The sequence below is a fragment of the Hemiscyllium ocellatum genome, chromosome 14 (genome assembly GCF_020745735.1).
Source record: "Hemiscyllium ocellatum isolate sHemOce1 chromosome 14, sHemOce1.pat.X.cur, whole genome shotgun sequence".
Lineage (NCBI taxonomy): Eukaryota > Metazoa > Chordata > Chondrichthyes > Orectolobiformes > Hemiscylliidae > Hemiscyllium > Hemiscyllium ocellatum.
Genome location: NC_083414.1, coordinates 13,878,254 through 13,898,726, shown reverse-complemented (window position 1 = coordinate 13,898,726; position 20,473 = coordinate 13,878,254). Strand labels below are relative to the sequence as shown.

General features: G+C 42.6%; 1 protein-coding gene across 1 annotated transcript in view; it reads left to right on the top strand.

Moving 5' to 3' along the window:
* uba1 (ubiquitin-like modifier activating enzyme 1) overlaps positions 1–20,473 on the top strand; it is a 290,553-nt gene that overhangs the window by 185,266 nt on the left and 84,814 nt on the right. Inside the window, exon 22 of the mRNA XM_060835388.1 lies at positions 7,067–7,258. Coding sequence (XP_060691371.1) covers positions 7,067–7,258 — 192 coding nt within the window. The remainder of the gene's footprint in view (positions 1–7,066; positions 7,259–20,473) is intronic.

Sequence of the window (20,473 nt, the reverse complement as noted above, 5' to 3'; positions counted from 1 at the left end):
CTTCAGTGATCTAACAACTCAGTTACACCAACCCAAATGATCGATTCTCCTCAGTTTCAGCACAAGCCCAGCAATGTACCTTTGGTTCAGTCAGATGACATTACCCAGAACCCCTTAGTGCTGGAGACTGACTGGGTTGTGTCAGTTTCTGCAGCCCCCACCTACTATTACAAACTTGAATGATACAGAGCTATTAATCCTAGGAATAATTATCACACCCAATATTCATTACATCGCAACTCCTATCCAAAAGCCTTAAAAGTAATATTGTGTGGAAATGTGCAGTCTCCTTGGCACATATTTGCTTTGAAAGCATTAAAATTAATTATTTTTCATGGTCTTTTAAAATTATTGTTTAATTTCCCATAAGATTGCTCATTAAGAAATATAATTAGACCGTCTTCTCTACTCATCTCTCACCTTCTAATTATTTTGCAAGATTTGGGATGACAGTACAGTATGCCGAGCAAGAGTGCAAAGAGAGAAATATCATTTGGTGGAGAGTGGATTGATTTGTAGACTGCTGGGGCAAGAACAGAGTTGGCTGGGATTGACTGGAATGAGAGGTTGATTGAGGAACAGGAACTGAACAATGGACTGTCTTCAAAGAGGAGATAGCTCAGGTATAGTCCCTCAAATGGGAAAGGTAGAGCAAACAAATCCAGAATTCGCTGGATGACAAAGGAGACAGAAATTAAGATAAAGAAGAAAACATGCGCTTAAGTGTCAGGACAAAAATTAAACTGAGAACAGAAATGAATATCAGTGGTTGAGAGGAGAGATGACAAAGCAAATGAGAGAAGCAAAGAGTAATTACGAGGAGAGACTGGCAGCCAACGTAAAGATGTGTCCTAAATTGTTCAATGGCCGGATAATAAAAGGGTAGCATAAGAAGGGGTTGGGTTGATTAGGGGCTGGAAAAGGGGATTTGCTTGTGGAGACGGGACTGCGTGGCTGAGGTGTTAAATTAATAATTTGCATCTGTCTTTATCGAAGAGAGAGATGCTACCAGGCCATGGTGACAGAGGAGGGAACTCAGTCACAAGAAGTGTTCACAATTGTTAGGATGGAAGTGTCGGTACTTAAAGTTGATAAGACCTCGGAACCAGAAGAAATGCGTCAAAGGATTGTGAAGGCAGTGAGAGTGGAAATTGCAGGGATTCTGGTCACAGTCTTTCAGCCTTCCCTAGACTTGGAGAGATTGTAACATTGCAAACATTGTGGCCTTCTTTAAGGAAGGTGGTAAGGACAAGCCCAGCAGTTACAGACCGGTCAGTTTAACAGTGGTCGGGAATCTTCTAGAGACAGTTGTTCGGGATAGAATTAATATTGGAAGGAGAAAGGTGGGTTCATTAGGAAACATGGATTTCTAAACTTTAACTAGATTTCTGGAGTTTTTTGAAGGTGGAACTGAAAGACTCGACAAGGGTAACACTGTTGATCTGGTGTACATAGACTTTCAGAAGGTGTTTGATCTAGTACCACACACAAGACACTTGTGAGGGAAGTTGTAAGTTATGGAATAAAAAAGTCACAGCAACATGGATTTGAAATTGGCTGAGGCATAGGAAGCAAAGAGTAAAGGCCAATCAACATTTATCCGGTGAGAGGAGGGTTTGCAGTGGAGTATTGCTTTTCCCTTGCTTGGACCCTTGCCCTACCTGATACATATTAATGATTGAGATCTTGGTGTGTAGGGTCAGAAGTCACACCACACCAGGTTATAGTTCAACACGCTCCGACAGCTTGTGATTTCAAAGAAACCTGTTGGACTATAACCTGATGTCGTGTGACTTCTAACCTTTTCCAACCAATCCAACACCGGCACCTCCACAGTTTGGTGCATAGGGAAAAATTTCAAAGTCTGCAGATGCCACAAAGCTTGAAAGAGTTACACAGTGTGAGGAGGACTGTGCAGAATTCCATAAACACATAGTCAAGTTAGTAGAGTGGGCAGATAGATTGATTGATTTAATGTTGTCACATGTATCAAGATATAATGAAAAGTTTTGTTTTACATTCTTTGCAGGCAAATCATACCATACAAAGTGCATCAGGGTAGCAGAACAGAGTGTTACAGCCGCAGAGAAATTGCAGAGAGATCAGAATTAGCATTTGAGAGGTCCGTTCAAAAGTCTGATAACAGTAGGGAAGAAGCTGTTGTTGAATCTATTCGTACTCATATAAAAACTTTTTCTGCTGATGGAAAAGGGTGGAAGAGAATATAATGGAGTGGGAGGGGTCTTTGATTATGTTAGTTACTTTCCCGAGGTAGTGGGGGATATAAATGGAGTCAATGGAGGGAAGGCTGGTTTGCACAATGGACTGGACTGTGTTCACAACTCTCCATCGATTCTTTCAGTCTTGGGCAGAACAGTTTCCAAACCACACTATAATACGTCCAGATAGAATGCTTTCTAAGGTGCATCTATAAAGATTTGTAAGAATACTTCTGGACATGCTGAATTTCCTTAGCTTCCTGAGGGAGTAGAGACATTGTACAGGATGTTAGTGAGGCCGCACTTGGAGTATTGTGTTCAGTTTTGGTCACCTTGCTATAGGAAGGATGTTATTAAACTGGAAAGAGTGCAGGAAAAAAATTACAAGAATGTCACCAGAACTGAACAATCTGAGCTACAGGGAGACGTTGGACAAACTGAGACTTTTTCTTCAGAGTGTAGCAGACTGAGGGGCGGAGGGATCTTACAAAAGTTATAAGATCAAGAGAGGCATGGATAGGGTGAATGCACTTAGTCTTTTTCCCAGAATTGGGGAATCAAGGACTAGAAGGCACCAGTTTAAGGTTAGAGGGGAAAGAATAATAGGGAACTGAGGGCAACGTTTTTACGCAGAGGGTGGAATATTCTGTTTGGTACATAATTACATTTAAAACGTATTTATACAAATACATGGATAGGAAAGGCTTAGAAGGATATGGGCCAAGTGCAGGGAAATAAGGTTAACATGGACAGACATTTTGGTCAGCACGGGCCAGTTTGGACCAAAGGGCCTGTCTACATGCTGTAGGACTCAATGACTCTATGACTTAGTTGTGTTTTCTTGACCATCTCATCGACGTTGGTGATCATCGCTCCCAGGAACTTGACGGTCTCAACCATCTCCAGCTCAGCTCCATTAATGAAGATAGGGGCATGCCCTACACTCCAATTTGTTAAGTCAATGACCAGCTGTTTTGTTTTGATGACATTGATGGAGAGATTATTGTCTTTATGCCATGTCACTAAGCACTCAATCTCGTTTATGTATTCTGTTCACGATCCAACCTACAATGGTGGTGTTGTCAGATAGATGGCAGTGAGTTTCAATGCAAAGAAATGAGTAGTAATGCACTTTGATAGAAAGAGCATTGAAAGATAATACAAAATAAGGGGCGAAAGTGGGTACTGCAGAATGCTGGAGATTAAAGTGGTGCTGGAAAAGCACAGCAGGTCTGGCAGCATCCGAGAAGCAGGAAAATCAGCGTTTCAGGCAAAAGACTTGCATCAGGAATGAGGCAATATAAGAGGCACAATTCCAGAGTGGGTATAAGGGAACAAGGAGCTGGGCGTATTTATGCACAGATCATTGAAGGTGGAAGGACCAGTAAATGAAACGGATAGTATCCTCAGCTTTATAAATAAGGGCAGAGATTTCAAGAGCAAGGACACAATGTTCGTCTTATATTAGACACTTTTTAGACCTCAACGAGAGTTTTGTGGACAGTCCTAGGCATCTCAGCATAGGAAGTATGTGAATGCATTGGAGAGAGTGAGGAAGGGGTTTACAAAAATGGTTCTGGGGGTGAGGGTCTTCAGTTCTGAGGATAACTTGAAGAAGTTGGTACTATTGTCCTTGGGGAGAAGAAATCTAAGAAGAGATCTGATTAAGCACGGAGATCTGGTTTACAAAATCATGAACAGACTTGACAGAGTAGAATAGAATTGTTTTCCACTTGTGAAAGGAGCAAAAGCAAGGCAGCATCGATTTAAACTAATCTGCAGAAGAAACAAAGGGTGAAGGTGGAGGAAACACTTTCACACAGCAGTCGTTAGGGTTTGGACTGCACCAACTGGAAGTAGTGGAAACATGCTCAGTTGACAGATTCAGGAGGGCATTGGATGTTTATTTGGGTCAAAACAATGTGCATAATGTGGGAGAAAAACAGGAAATTAGTCATAAATAATGATGATCATTTAACAAGCTGGTGTAGGCATGATGGGCCAAATGGCCTCCTGCATCGTAACACTTCTGTAAATCTGCGATTGTAATCTCCACCTCTCGCTTTACTTTTCTCCCTTTCTACCACCTGACTTCTCTTTCCTGCGAGATTCTTTTGGAGTTGGGTCTTGATTTTTGTGAAACAGAGATCCCAGATTGGCTACCCATTTTCCAAGCCTGTCAGTTCTTATTGACTGCTGCCTCACTGTGCACCACCAAAGCAAGGTAAGATCCAGCTCTGCCTTCTCCAGATCTCCTGCTTATTATATACGTTGCTTTGCAGGAGCTCAGGTGCACCAGAGAGGTCACAGTGAAGAACTTTTCAAAGTATTTGTGTGCAACTTTGACATATCACAGGATTACGACCCAGAGAGAAACACTAATAATAACATGCACATTGCCTTTGCAGGCAGTTGACATTATCGCTTCTGTTTAGATTAGAGTGGTGCTGGAAAAGCACAGCAGTTCAGGCAGCATCCGAGGAGCAATAAAATCGATGTTTCGGGCAAAAGCCCTTCATCAAGAATACAGGCAGAGTGATTCTGTACTCAAAGGCTGTCCATCATGGGACCTATCACAGGATTACGACCCAGAGGGAAACACTAATAATTTAAAGTCTGGTTGAAGATTTGTAGCTCGGGTGTCCGTTGTTGTGGTTCTGTTCGCCAAGCTGGAAGTTTTTGCTGCAAACGTTTCGTTCCCTGGCTAGGAACATCATCAGTGCTATTGGAGCCTCCTGTGAAGCGCTGCTTTGATGTTTCTTCCGGTATATATATATAAATACCAGAAGAAACATCAAAGCAGCGCTTCACAGGAGGCTCCAATAGCACTGATGATGTTCCCTAGCCAGGGAACGAAACGTTTGCAGCAAAAACTTCCAGCTCGGCGAACAGAACCACAACACTAATAATTCTTAGAAATGAATGTCCTATTCACACTGGAGCTCATTTTCAAGTGTACGAGTTGGATCAATATGTTCCATTCACAAGGTTTATTGTTTTCTCTTTTCTGGGTAATGTAGCTTTCTGTTTATGTAGTCAGGTGTTAACCCTTTACACTATGGGGGTTTTCTTCTCTGTACCCAGCACCCGCAACCCCACACCATCTCCCCTACCCACATCCCCATTCTTCCCATAAGGCATTCCTCAAGGCTCACTCTAGAGACCTGGCTGTCAAATCAAAGCAGACACTTCTACAGTACCAGGGGAACACAGTATTGTCAGCAGCACTGTCTTTCCCATGAGACATGAAACCAAGGTATCTGTCCCCCATCCTCATGAGTGGATGTTAAAGATCCACTGGGCTTTGAAGAACAATTCTCCCGGGGAGAGATGCAGAGAGATAGAAAGAGAGGAAGGCGTAGTTGGAGGTGGAAATGATTAGGCAAGAGACAAACAGAGACAGTTAAAGGAGATGCACCTATTTATTTTTCTTAATGAGCAACCTCAAGGGAAACGAAATGGTAATTTGCAAAGATTGTGATTTTTTAAAAAATGTTCTCACCGTTATTAAAAAGTGAAGATTACCTCATGGAGCTTAGCTACCGTACTTTTAAGAATAAATTATTTTGTGTTCAGTGCTTCGGTGGGTTCTGCGGTCATGAAAGTCACGATATGAATGCAGTATGTGCGTCTTGTATTTACCTGTTTGGCAGCATTTTAACTCGTCGCACATTTCTCTCTTTCTCCATTTTGTTCACACTCACTCACTCCCTTACCTCCCACAGAGGCAGGTTCTGTGCCTCAGCTCTGATAGTTGCAGAAGAATGTCTGGTGGAGCAAGGTAGATAGGGGATTCAGGGCCCAGCCAATGAGGAAATGAGTGGTCCAGATGTGGGCAGAGAGGAGGAGTGTGATGGCGATGCACAGATAGGGAGGAGCTGCATGGAAAGGTCCAAGGGACCATTTGTATCCTGAGTTGCTGATAGAGTGGAGGAGATTAGACTTTGTGCTTGCTGCTTGTTGTGTGGGGAGGCACGGTGGGTCAGCGGTAAGCACCGCTGCCCCTCAGCACCAGGGACCTGGATTAAATTCCACCCTCGGGCAACAGTCTGTGTGGAGTTTGCATGTTCTCCCTGTGACTGTGTGGGTGCTCTGGTTTCCTCCCACTGTCCAAAGATGTGCAGGTGAGGGTGGATTAGCTAAATTGCCCATAGTGTTCTGGGATGTTCAGGCTAGGGGGTTTGGTCATGGGAAATGCAGGGTTACAGGGGACGGATCTGGGTGGGTTCTTCGGAGGGTCGGTGTGGACCAGTTGGGCCAAATGGCCAGTTTACACACTCAAGGGTTTCTATTCTAAATCAGGGTGAAATGATGAATTCCGATGTGTGCAATATTTCTGACCATGTTCGTGCTGCAATTAAAATAGGAAGGCTTGCATTTATATGGCAACACATGGAGACGCCAAGGCACTTTACTGTACTGTGCAGCCGTATTTATAATGTTGGAAACACAGGAGCCAATTGTGCACAGCATTCTGACACAAACGACCACATGATTATGAGTTTGGGAATAAATACCATACAGGACATTAGAGAGAAGTCCACCATTCCTCTTCAAAGTAGAGAATCCTGGGTCTTTCACATCCTCCCAGAAGGCCCTGCTTTTATGTCTCATTCAGAAGATAGCATCACCAACAGGCCAGCACTCCCTCAATGTTACACTGCAAGGCTAGATTTGATATGGTGCCTGTGCCATATTCAGGGTGGAGACTTGAACGTGTAACATTCTGTCTCTCGGATAAGGATGCTACCATTGAGCCACAGCTAGCAGGTAAACAGTAGCCAGTGGATATGTTTACCACGGTAGGCCAATCGTTTTAACCTCTGTTTTATTACTTTATGTTTCAGAGCAAACTGATTGCCGGAAGGATTATCCCAGCCATTGCCACCACAACAGCTGCAATCGTCGGTCTGGTGTGTTTGGAGCTGTACAAGGTTGTGCAGGGTGACAAGCCGATAACGGCCTACAGGAATGGCTTCATCAACTTGGCCTTGCCTTTTTATGCTTTCTCTGAGCCTGTCCCAGCTGGCAAACAGAAGGTAAGTGGGTCTCCCTCAGCCCTTGTTTAAACAAGGTGTGACGAACCCCTCGCCATCTGCCACAGGTCTTGACTGATGAACCCCACGAAACAACCTTCAGCACCTTGAGCATTTAGGAGAGGATTAGGTCCTCCATTTAATCTTGTTAAACCCAAACGCTTTGACGTAATTTTTACTGAACAGCTGAGGGGCTCCCTTTGCAATGAGTACAAGAGCTGGTGTGATTTACCTTTGTTCTGCCTTACCACACACATTGTTATCGTGTGGCAGAATATGTGTGTGCGTGCCCAAAAGGTATCATCAGACACTGCTAATTCCACCCTATTAGTAGACTCTGTTTCTAGGCAACCATGCTGCTTGAGTGACTGGAGACAGCAATTTACACAACCCGTCCTGACTCATAAATAGCTAGAAATCCCAGAATAGGAGACAAGAGGATTTGAACCTACGGGAGTCTGGAGTATTTTTAGTGAATGATTGATCTTTGTTGTTCAATCTCTGTGTGGATTCCAGAGGTTGTTGTTTTGTTTGTCACATGTAAAATTGCCCTGACCATTTAGCATGGATTTGCAGGGTCTGTTAGTCTTTTAGGGAAAGAATTTACCTTTAATTTTTGTCCTAATTGGACATTGAAATTTATTGAGGTTGTGTTAACACAATGTTGAACTGTGGTTGATGAAAGACGTAAAAATCAAAAGAAATTCTTAAAAAAAAAGAAACATGTTGGACTCAAAACGGTAATTTAGTTTATTTCTCCACAGATGCTGCCAGACTTACTGAGTATCTCCACCACTTTCGGCTTAAATCTCCAGCATCTGCAGTATTTTGTTTTAATGCAATTGAAAAAAAAGTTGTGTTTGACTTAAGAATAAACTGACACATCTGATTGCAATAGTACCAACAATTTGGTGATCAGATTTGATAAGGGTCCCTGTGCATTCAGCTTCCATTTCTTTAGTGTGACAATTCCCACAGTTTCTAGGATTTTTAACAAGGCCATCTTACTAAACTGAACATAATGTATTCCACCAATATAAGAATTATAGGCCTGAACTCTTCTTTTCTCCAGTATCATTACTGGCGAGAGGACTGTTGAACAAATTCCTATTGAGATGTAATGTTAAGGGTTTGAATAATTTCCCCTGAGCAGAGCTGCTGTTGCTACAACAAACCTTTCTAATTAGAGTCGAGAGTCTGGTGCTGGAAAAGCACAGCAGGTCAGGCAGCTTCCTGATGAAGGGCTTATGCCAGAAACGTCGATTCTCCTGCTCTTTGGATGCTGCCTGACCTGCTGTGTGCTTTTCCAGCATCAGACTCTCGACTCTGATCTCCAGCACCTGCAGTCCTCACTTTCTCCTTGTCCTTTTGTTTCATCCATTCAGGGGATTTGAGCCTCACTAGCTAGGTTATCATTTGTTGCCTGTCCCTAATTGCCCTAGAAAAGGTGACAGTGAGCTGCCTGTTCATCCACTGTGAGTCAAGCCTTCACTAATCCACCATTTTGAAGAAAAGCACTAAAGTTGTGGTGTAGAAGGTATACACTATTTATGTTTTGTACTGCACATCCATAGTTCAGTTTGTTTGCCATTTATGAAAATCATCATTTGAGATTTTCTGAGAATTCACACCCTGCAATTGCCAGTGTTCTACCGTATATGGGTTCCGACCACAGTGTTATTAAACTTGACACCCATCTGCCAAGTGTCATGTGAGCCAGGTAATTTGTGATCTGTCTGTTGCACAGGAAGAGGTGCAAGAGCACTGTGACCTGAGCACAGATGTGCCTTTTCCTGATAATATCACATTAGGACTTCTGTTTGGGATCATTTAAAAGTAAATCTGTTGTGGTGACCCTTCAATGCCAGATGGATGTGCAGATGGTGCCAGTGTGTTATGTTCCATCCAGAAGGCTGTACCTTACAGGTTACAAACATGTTTACTCAAAAAGTAATATGAATTACAGGAATACTGCGCAGTTTGATAGAATGAATGCCACAATGGCTCGGTGGTTAAATATATCATCCTGTATTATGTAACAAATTCAATCCATGATCAATTCTGCTGTTGGAAAATGGCTTTGGATTAACCTTGAGGAAAGAGAAAGACTTACATTTATGTAACAACCTTTCATAACCTCAGGACGTATCAATTAAGCACCTTACAACAATCATTTTGAAGTATCATTTCAATAATGTAGGAAATAAGGTAGCCAACACAAGAAAGTGTGACGCTCTCAACACTGCCACACGAGCTTTGGCCTGAGCTGTATTCTCACATCCACAGGCCACAGCATCAGAAAATAATTGGTTTTAAAACCCCATTGCAAATATATAATAGTTTACTCGCATGTTTGTGTCTCAACTTTACATAAGGATGAACAGACAACAGCTGAGCAGAGTCCTGACAGCTCAGTACTGGCATTGTCCCATCACCATCTGATATTACTCAGGTTTCTCACAGGAACAGACTGACCTGATTTAGCTTTGAGAAGACTCCAGCTGGCTCCTGCCCTTTGAACTCTGGGGTCCGATGCAGTTCACTGAAAGCCAGCAGCAGCAGAGAGACTGGGTGGAAGAAAATGCATCTGTATCCAATCCTGGGAGTATGAGTTTACTTTGTCACAAAGTAATGCCCTGCATCTCTGGAAGAAACTTGAAAGGATTGACAAAAGCTTCACAAGGTTGTTGCCAGGGTTGGAGGATTTGAGCTACAGGGAGAGGCTGAATAGGCTGCGGCTGCTTTCCAGAAGTATTGGAGGCTGAGCTTTGACGTTATAGAGGTTTATAAAATCATGAGGGGCATGGTTAGGGTAAATAGTCAAGGTCTTTTCTCTGGGGTGGGGGAATCCAAAACTAGAAGGCATAGGTTTAGGGTGAGAGGGGAAAGATTTAAAAAGGACCTGAGGGGCAACCTTTTCACACAGAGAGTGGTGCATGTTTGGAATGAGACATCAGAGGACGTGGTGGAGGCTGGTGCAATTACAACATTTAAAGGCAACTAGATGGGTGCATGAGTAGGAAGGATTTAGAGGGATATGGACCAAATGGAACTAGATTAAATTTTAGGATATCTGGTCAGCCTAGATGAGTTGATCCTGGAGGATCATCTCTACGACACTGAGTCTATAACTGAATAAGCCAAATTTCAGTCTCAACTTCAGCCAACATCATGTGGAATGCTCAGCCTGTTCCTGAGGCAAATGGAAGTAATAGTGCAGTTTATGGAAGGAAGAGGCAAAAATAAGGTACTAAGAGTGCAGTACATGTCGGCTATGTTTAAAAGCATTAGGGCTAATTGGTCTTCTCTTGTGGCTTGGTGTGGGTAGTACTCTTGCTGTGAAGTCACGGGTTCCAAGTTCAAATTCAACTCAAGATCTCCAGAATAAAATTGTGGTTGACACTCCAGTGCAATACTGAAGGAGTGCTGTGTTGTCAAAGTTGCCCTCTTTCAGTTGAGACGTTAACTCTGAAGAAGAGTCATACTGGAGTCAAACTGTTCATTCCATTTCTCTCTCCGCAGATATTGCCAGACCTGCTGAGTTTCACCAGCATTCTATGAATTTTTTTCAGATTTCCAGCAGCACTTTGCCTTTATTCAAGACATTAAATCAATTGGTCTCATCGGCCTGTTCGGGTGGACTCATTCCTGATGATGGGCTTTTGCCCGAAACGTCGATTTTTCTGCTCCTCAGATGCTGCTTGACCTGCTGTGCTTTTTCAACACCACTCTAATCTTAACTCTAATCTCCAGCATCTGCAGTACCCAGTTCTGCCTATAAACATTCAATGGTACTAGTTTGAAAGTGGAGGTGGTGTAAAAATTCACTGAACTAGTAATCCAAAAGAGACATGGTTTAAAACCCTCTATAGCAGATTGAAATCAAATTTCACAATGAAAAAAATCCTGAAAAATCAAATAGCGAGCACAATGGCGACTGTGGGACCACTTGTAAAAACTCATCAATAATGTCCTTTAGGGAAAGAAATCTTCCCTTCACACTTGACCTGGATTAAATGGCACTCTAGACCCACCGCAATGTAGTTGTGTCTTAACTGTACTCTGGGCAATTGGAGATGTGAAATACCAAGCTAGTGACACCTACTTCCAGTGAACAACTTTATAAAAGAAAAGTTTATTTTAAAAAAAACAGAAGAACTATTCCCGGCCAATATTTTTCCCTCAGTGAACATCATAAAAACAGATTATCACATTATCATGTTGCTGTTTGTAGGAGTTCACTGTGCGCAACTAGCTGCCACGTTTCCTGCATTACAACACATGCTACAATTCAACAGTGTAGCCATTGACTGTAACACACTGTGGAAATATCTGGTAATCATGAAAAGCACAAACAACATGCACGACTTTACTTTTTTATCTTTTCTTTTTTATCTTTTCTTCTGGCAGTGACTGATGGTCGAGTATTGCACATAATAAGCATTCTTCCTATGTGAGCCCAATGTTTTCATGGGATATGGCCACCATTGGCTAGGCCGGTATTTACTACCCCATTTCTAATCACCCCTCAGAGGGTAGTGGTAAGCAGCCTCCTTGAACTGCTGCAGTCTGTTTGATGTAGGTACACCCACAATGCTGTTAGTAAGGGAAGTCCTGAACTTTGACCCAGTGTCAGTGAGGGAATGATGGTTATAGTTCCAAGTCAGCATTGTGTATGAATTAGAGGGGAGCTTGCAGGTGGTGACAATCCCATGTATCTGTTGGCGTATTACCTTCTCAATGGTGCACGTCATTGATTTGGAAAGTGTTGTCAAAAAACACTTGGTGAGTTACTGCCCATCAGTGGTACTGACTCTACAACTCACTGTACATTCTGGGCATTTTTCGCCTTTAGTGCTTCATCCAATGGTACTGATTCATCAGGGTTGAAAGGTGAGGGATTATGCAGGCCTGCAGTATTTGGTTATTAACAGGAGTTTTTGACCTGATGCCATGAGGTTTCATGGGGTCCATAGTCAATGCTGAGGACTCCCAGTCAGCCCTCTCCCAACTGTACAGCACTGTGCCATCACCTGTGTTGGTGGGACTGGACGTACTGAAGGATGGCGAAGGGCATACCTGGGATATTGGCAGTATGGTATGATTCTGTGTCAGGTTCTTGCTTGATTAGTCTGTTGGACATCTCTCTAATTTTCCACAAGCTCCTGTGGTGTTTTTCCTAATGATCGTTGTTGATACTTTGTGGTATTTGCTACCTTTAGCAGTATGTACTAGGTACCAGTACGAGGTAAGGGTTGTTTGAGGTAGGTTGTTGTCATCACTCCCTTTGTCGTGAGCTTATCTAGTGATTAGTGGGAGAGAATACACCAGCGTACAATATCTACAGAAGACACCCTGTTCTCAGATAACAAGGTCCATTGCATGGTAACTGTGTACAACTATGTTTGATCGGGCCTAATTGCTGGGGCCTTATGGACCTGGTGCAGTTGCATCTTCTCCCTCTGAAAGCTAGTGTAGAATGTGTGGAGGGGTCTGCTGAGTTGTACTGAGGCAGAAACCTCAAGATCCTAGTCTCAGCCTTCTCCTGACACACTGTTGATTCAAACTAAATCAGCTTCCAATCGCTTTGTTTGCAGCACCTGTTATGCAAAGTGACCCACCTGAGGCTTGGTCCTCTTGTTTCCACGGCAACTCTAGCAGTTATTATGCTAAAAAGGCTGTGCTTCAGTTACTTGTGTCTCATTTCTGCTTTGTTCACTGGAGAGAATATTACACGTTCTCTCCCCCAGCCAGTATTTTTATTTTTGCAGCTAACTATGTACTTTTGTACCAAGTCATGGTACTTCTCAGCTGCCTGGAGTCAGTTACATCATTTCTAGAGGATGATTAAAATGATAGCCTCTGTGAAACTATAACATGTAACTGATGGACTGGGACAGATGGTCACGTAGCGCAGAAGTAAACAGTGCAAATGTTGAACTGCACGCTACTAATGAGGCTCTCTCCAGTTCTGCAGTCACCCCCGGACTCCAAACTATAAATTCCAATGCATCAAACAGATTCCCAAAGATTAACCATCATAATAAATTCCAATGGACCACAGTGTTCTCTGTTTGTCCTGTCGTTCTTTCCTGGCTCTCAAAATGTTGGAATCCCTCAATTTTCTAATATTCTGGACTCTGTATCAGAACTAAAGAACACAAGAACTAGGAGTAGGAGTGTCAATTTAGCTCCTTGAGCAGGCTCTGCCATTTAATAAAATCATGGCTAATATAATCTCAGCTTCAACTCTGCTTGCTTGCCCATCCTCCATGGCCCTTCAACCAATTGTTCATTAAAAATCTATCTCCTTCTTAAACAATATAAGCCACATGTTAACCATTAACCGTGGCTTAATACCTCTACCTCTGACTCTTGACAGCCTTGTCAGGTAGCACAATGGTTATGATATTGGGGTAAAAATTTGAAATTAAAAAGGCGAGTAATACAAAGACGTGGACCAATGATCCTCAAACACAAGTTTAAATCTCTCCATGACAATTGGGGAATTTCAGTTGAATTCAGTGAACCTGGATAAGAATGCCTGTTTCAGTAATAGTGACCATGGAACGACCAGATTGGTGTAAAACCTCAGCTGATTCACTCATGCCATTTAAAGAGGAAAGTCTGCCGTCCTTTTCTGGCCACCAGAGTCATGGAAAAGTGGTTCACTTTTCACTGTCCTATTCAGTGGCCAAGCCAATTATTGTCATTCAGAGCATACTTAGATACAAGTGATAACTGTTGGGATTGGCAATGATGCCCTTATCGCAGGAATGAATAAAAAAGTCCTTGACAGTACCTTACATTCTCCCTTCACAAAAAAGCGATTCCCATTGTCTGAAATACTAATTGAATAAACCTCAACTAATCACTCCTCTGTGTGAAATAGCAGCGGATCAATATATTCCACTTTGTCATCTTGACCGAATCTGTTCCCGAGTTCTCATACTCAGTGAATTACCACAAGATGTGTGGTCAATGCCTATGTGCGCACTGTTGGCACCCAGCTCATTATCCAGTGCTAGCACCATCCTTGACTGCAAGTATGTTTTTCTCTTTCATTGGTACCATCCCATGTACTATCAAACTAGTCTAGCAGATGTTTAGGACTTTTAGGACTCACCCATCTCAGTCAGTAGTTGTGCTGTAGAGCTGCCTTTGATGGTGGACATTGCAGTCACCCACCCAGACCACATTCTGTGCCCTTGCCATCCTCAATGCCATCCTCAATGCTGCCCCCAAATGGTACAGCATGGAAGAACACTGAGTTGTCAGCCAAGAGAGGGTGCTACAGGGTAATCAGCAGAAGATTTCCTTGCCCACATTTGACCTGATGCCATATGACTTCTTTTTCACAGTCATCATTAGACTTCTTAATTCCCAATTTTTATTACATTTAAATTCCATCCCATGCTCTCTGAACATTAGCCTGGGATTCTGAATTACGATTCCTGTGGCATTACCACAACACTACCATTGCTCCATAATGTGGATGCTGCCTGTAGAATTTAGCTCCAAAATGTCCTCTGTTCATTTCCTGGGTTTCTGGATTACTAGTCTAGTAACAATACTGTTCTGCTATAGCCTCCCCTCAACAAATCATTGTTCTTGACTCCTATTGCTTCCATGTTTCCACCCCATTCCACATACTCTATTCCCTAGTACCAGCTCACACTCCCAATGCAATACACTCTGGCTCCTTTAAGCCTAATGTTCCAGCATCATAGATTAGCCTCAATGAAGTCTGACAGATAGAGAAAGTGGACAGGAGGAACCTATTTCCCTTTGCCGGGAACACAGTGGCTCAGTGAATAGCACTGATACCTCCCAGTGCCAGGGACTGAGGTTCAGTTCGAACCTGGGGCAACTGACTCACTGGATTCTGTGCATTCTCCCCATGTCTGCATGAGTTTCCTCCAGGTTCTCTGGTTTCCTCCCACGATCTGGCAACGTACAAGTTCGGGTGAATTGGCCATGCTAAATTTCCAATCATGTCCAGGGATGTGCAGGCCAGGTGGATCATCCGTGGGAAATGTTAGGGTTATAGGGATGGGGTGAGCCTGGGTGGATGTGGGCTCGATGGCCTGCTTCCACACTGCCTTTGAGACTTCAAAAAGCAGGGGTCATAGATTCAAGCTAAGTAGCAGAAGAATTGGAGGGGACATGAGGAAGAGGGTTTTTACATAGAGGATGGGGTGTGTGTAGAATTTGCTGCCTGAGTTGATGGTCGAGGCAATGGGCCATGTGCAGGAAGATTGGATTAGAAAAGACATCTTGGTGTGTTTGAGTCGGCATGGACAATATGATGTAAATGACCCCTTTCTGTGTTGTATCATTTCTGTGGTTCTACATAGAGTAGTCTGTGAGAATCTTGTCACTGTGACAGATGTATCTAAGACTAGAGGGCATAAGTTTATGGATAGGAGTTTAAATGATTTAGTGGACGTCTGAGAAAACCATTTTTGCCCAGAGGTTGGTAGAAATATGGAACATGGTGCCTAAGAGGGTATGGAGGCAGGTATTATCACAACATTTAAGAAGCATCTGGATGAGCACTTCAACTGTTGGGGCATAGTAAGCTGTGGACCAAGTGCAGGTAAATGGGGTAATGCAGGTTAGTGCTTGTTGGTCAGCGTGGACGTGATGGGTTGAAGGTCCTGTTTTTAATGCTGTATGACTCTAGGATGAGCACCCTGGGGCATTTATTGCACTAAGGGTGCTATTCAAATACATTGCATTATTGTAAAGACCTATTTTCAAATTGTAAAACCATTCATTTAATATCAAATACAGAATACATCTTTAAATGGATGAGAGAGCTGTTATTTTCTCTGCTACAGTTATAACAGTTCCAATTCAAACGGAGACAGTTCTTATTTAAACATGTTCTCTTTCACTATGATTTTCTCCTTACTCTGTGCATGCCATCATTTGGACATTCCATTCATGGACTATCCCATGAACATGTTTCATCTTGTCCACCGTATTTTCAAACCTTTCTGACCTGTCATGTTTTCCCTCCTGTCAGCTGTCGAGTTAATAATGTTAGTTTCTTGAATTGTGTTTGACAACTCAGCAACAGCGCTACAGAAGTGATTAAACGATCAGACAGTGCACTCAGAATCCGTTCAGATTAGTTTTCACATAAGTGAGCAGGAGATGCAAAAGGATAGCGAGGACAAAAGGAGGAACACTTGAGGGAGGGCGGATGATAGAGTCTTGCGTATTGTGGTGAAAGACTGGACTTCTCATCATTTCCCTCCGAATTGTTCCTTCTGAGTGCATCGTTTTTTAAGATACACTTTCAGCAAATGGATGGATTAACTTGGGCCCAAGCTTTTGGGCCTGTCTACTTGCATACTCTGGTGCAGAGGCAGCAGCAGATGTTGCATTAGGTAATGGCTTTACAACTGCTACCGTCCAGCCTTTTGCAGGCAGAGCCAGCTAAACTTGGAGCTTGAACCATGATGAGGTTGTTTCAAGGTGAGGGGAGAGTGCGTTCCGTGGAAGGCAACTAGGGGCTATTGCTCTTTAACTGCACAGGGCACCCGCAGGGTTAAATTAGTTAGCAGATAGAGGGTCACCAGAAGGAGAGCCAGTGGGTTTGTAAAACGCAGTCACATCCCGGGAGGGTAGAGATCAGTTTCATGCTTTCGGGCTAATTTACTGCAGTTATCATGCAACAGTAGTGATTGGATTTCAGGCTGATTATTGCCCATGTCACCATTACCCCAGATATATAACCCAGGTAAAAAAAAATCACTCCATTACTGAATGACAGAAAAATCCATTTGCGTTACAGTATAATTGAATCAGAATGAAAGTACTAAGTAGACTCAGATAACAAAATGGAAGTTTATGACTGGAACTGGACTAATAGTTGGCTGGCACAGCCTAATTAAAATCCCTTTCTAAGACCCCAGAAGTAAAGGTTTATTTCCATGAAGCATACACATGCACACAGAAAAAGTTAACAGCTGGACTCAGGCAAAGGATCAAACTACACTGAATGGTTACATCAGTGTCCCTGTTGTAGTGAGGACTGTAATAGCATTCAGATGGAAGCACTCATCTGTACTTGCCAAAATATTTCACTGTCAATCTGAAACAAAACATGCTGAGCATATCAACATGCCAGCTTTCAGGCTCTGTGGTTCTGGGTCCCAGGCCAAATAGAAAGCGATATTCAGGTACAATATCTGAAAGCATCTTAAAGTTTTGAGCCAAATATTTCAAAAATGTAATAAAAGGCTGAAGGGGGATAGAGAGAGACATACATGCACGGATACATGTACTAGTGCACACACTTGTAGATGCATACAGGAATCTAAAAATATAGAGGAAGAGCTACACACATACATTTCAGGAACATTTTAAGTGTATCTATGGGAAAGAGTCATTATTCATGCTTGATAAAAATGAAATCAGACATTGACACAGATTGAGAGATTGCTGACGAGATTGATTTCCATGGGAGAGCCTTTTGATAGTAATGATCAAAATTCAATAAGATTTAGCACAGTTACAAATAGGAGGGCAGCACGGTGGCACAGTGGTTAGTATTGCTGCCTCACAGCGTCAGGGACCCAGGTTCGACTCCTGCCTTGGGTGACTGCCTGTGTGGAGTTTGCACATTCTCCCCGTGTCTGCGTGGGTTTCCTCCGGGTGCTCCCGTTTCCTCCCACAATCCAAAGATGTGCAGGTTAGGTGAATTGGTCATGCTAAATTGCCCATAGGGTGAATATGGGGAATGAGTCTGGGTGGGTTGCTCTGCGGAGGGTCAGTGTGGACTTGTTGGGCTGAAGGATCTGTAGCCATACTGTAGGGAATCTATTCTAGTCTAAAAGAGCAGTAAGGGAAAGACAGATCTCAGTTCTGAAATGTATTTCAGCCAACATAGATTGGAAACAGCCAGGTGAAAGTAAACCATTCCTCAAGCAGTGGAGAGAATTGAAAATGGACATACTGAGGGTTCAAGATAAATTTATTCCCGCAAAAACCCCTAAATCTCGAGCACCTTGGATGTCAAGTAGCACAAGTTGGGTAAGGCAAAAAGGTCTTAAGAACCAGGAACTAAAGTAGACAATTTTATTATAGCTTACGTCATCTCGACCTCAATTCCACTTTGCAGCCTGCTGCCCATAAAACTTCAACTCATTATTAATTACAAATCTGGCCATCTCTTCCTTAGATTTATTCAGTGTCCCAATGTCCACCACACTGTGTGACCATTTGAGAGAAGTAATTTCTCTTCCTCTCTGTTTTCAACCTGTCACCCTTAACCTCAGACTATGATCTCTCACTCTGGATTGTTCCACAAGAGAAATCTTACATCAGGTACAGGGAACTCAATAATTCAGAATTCCTAGAGGAATAGAGAAAGTGTGGGTGAAATTTAAAATGAAAATAGAGATCCAAAGACAGGGCATGAGAAATGTATTATCAAGTTAAATCAAGAAATACCCAAAGATGTTCCCAAAATACATAAAAGGGAGAAGAATAATTAAGGAAAGAGCGGAAACTATTAAAGAACAAAAAAAAATAATTTCTGTATGGAGGTGGAAAATATGGGCACACTTCTGAAACTTTGCATCTGTTTTTACAGAAGTGGGGGGTCAAAGCAGATACTGCTCTCAAAGAGGATATCAAAGAGAAATATTGGATGGGATAAACATTGTGAAAGAGAAAATATTTAAGAGATTCGACAACTTTGAAAGTAGATAGATGCCAAGTCCGGATGAAATGTATCACAAGCTGTTAAGAAAGCAAAGGAGGAAATAGTGGAGGCTCTAACCAGCTGGACTGACCGGATGGCTATTTCCAGTGGGATTCTGCAGAAATCAGTACTTGATCCCACGCTTTTTGTAGTATATATCACTCTTTTGGGCATAAGTACAGCAGCTACCATTAAGAAGTTTGCTTATGTTAGAAAAATTAGCCATGTGGCTGACAGTGAGGAATAAAGCTGGTCACTGCAAAACGATATCAATGGACTGGTCAAATAGGCAGGGAAGAGAAAAATGCAATTCAAAAGGAAGAAATATGCAAGGTATTGCATTCTGGGGATAGCAAGGGAATACACAGTAAATGGTGATGTACTGACATGAGGAACAGAGGGACCTTGGAGTATTTGTGCACAGTGCCCTGAAGGTAGCAAGATCTTCTGATTACCTGGTTAAGAAGCAATATGGGACACTTTCCTTCATTAGCTAAGGCCTCGAGTATAAGACCAAGCATGTGATGCTGGGACATTAGTTAGAGCAAAGCTAGAGTAATCTGTACAATTCTGATCACTATAATATAGGAAGGAAGTGGTGGCACTATAGAGAGGGTACAGAGGGGATTCATAAGGGTGTTGTCTGGAGTGGAAGAAAGATTGGGTAGGCTGAGGTTGTTGTCTTTGAAATAGAGGAGGCTAAGGGTGGGGGTGGGGGCTGTTGGTGATGTTAGAAAAATTGTATATAACATAGGGATGGAGGAAGGACAAGGCTCCCTTCGTAGACAAGACTCTTTATTTCGCTATTTTTTTAAAGTTCTTGTGTTCAATCTAGTATTACATTCCCTGTACCTGACATACGATTTACTTTTTTGCCTTATCCTAGCCCCTGCTCCTTAACATCGATTCTTCTTCAGACTTAGGAGAGAACAAATTTGTTCCATCTCTCATTGTGTCAAATAACCTATGATTTTAAAAATTGATGGAAGGAATAGAAGGGAGCTAAGGAGAAATATTTTCACTAAGAGGCTAATGGGTATTGCTGCCTAAAAGGGTATTAGGGACAGACCCTCAAAAAATATTTGATTTGCAGTTGAGGTGATGTAACTTGCATGGCTATGGGGAACAGCTGAGAAGTGAAGTCAGGTTAGATAACATTTTTTTTAACATAGAAGATAGGAGCAGGAGCAGACCATTTCACTCCTTGAGCCTGCTCCACCATTTAATATAATCGTGGCTAATCATTGAGCCTCATCTCCGTCCCCCAATATCCCTTGATCCTTTTAGCCCCAAGAGCTATAGCTACCTCCTTGAAAACACATTACATTTTGACTTCAACCACTTTCTGTGGCAGTGAACGCTCCAGGCTCACTGTACTCTAAAGGAAGACGTTTCACCTCATCTCAGACCTGAAAGGTCTATGTCTTATCCTTAAGCTATGACCTTCGATTCTGGAGTGCCCCAGCATCAGGGTCATCCATCCTGCATCTAACCTGTCT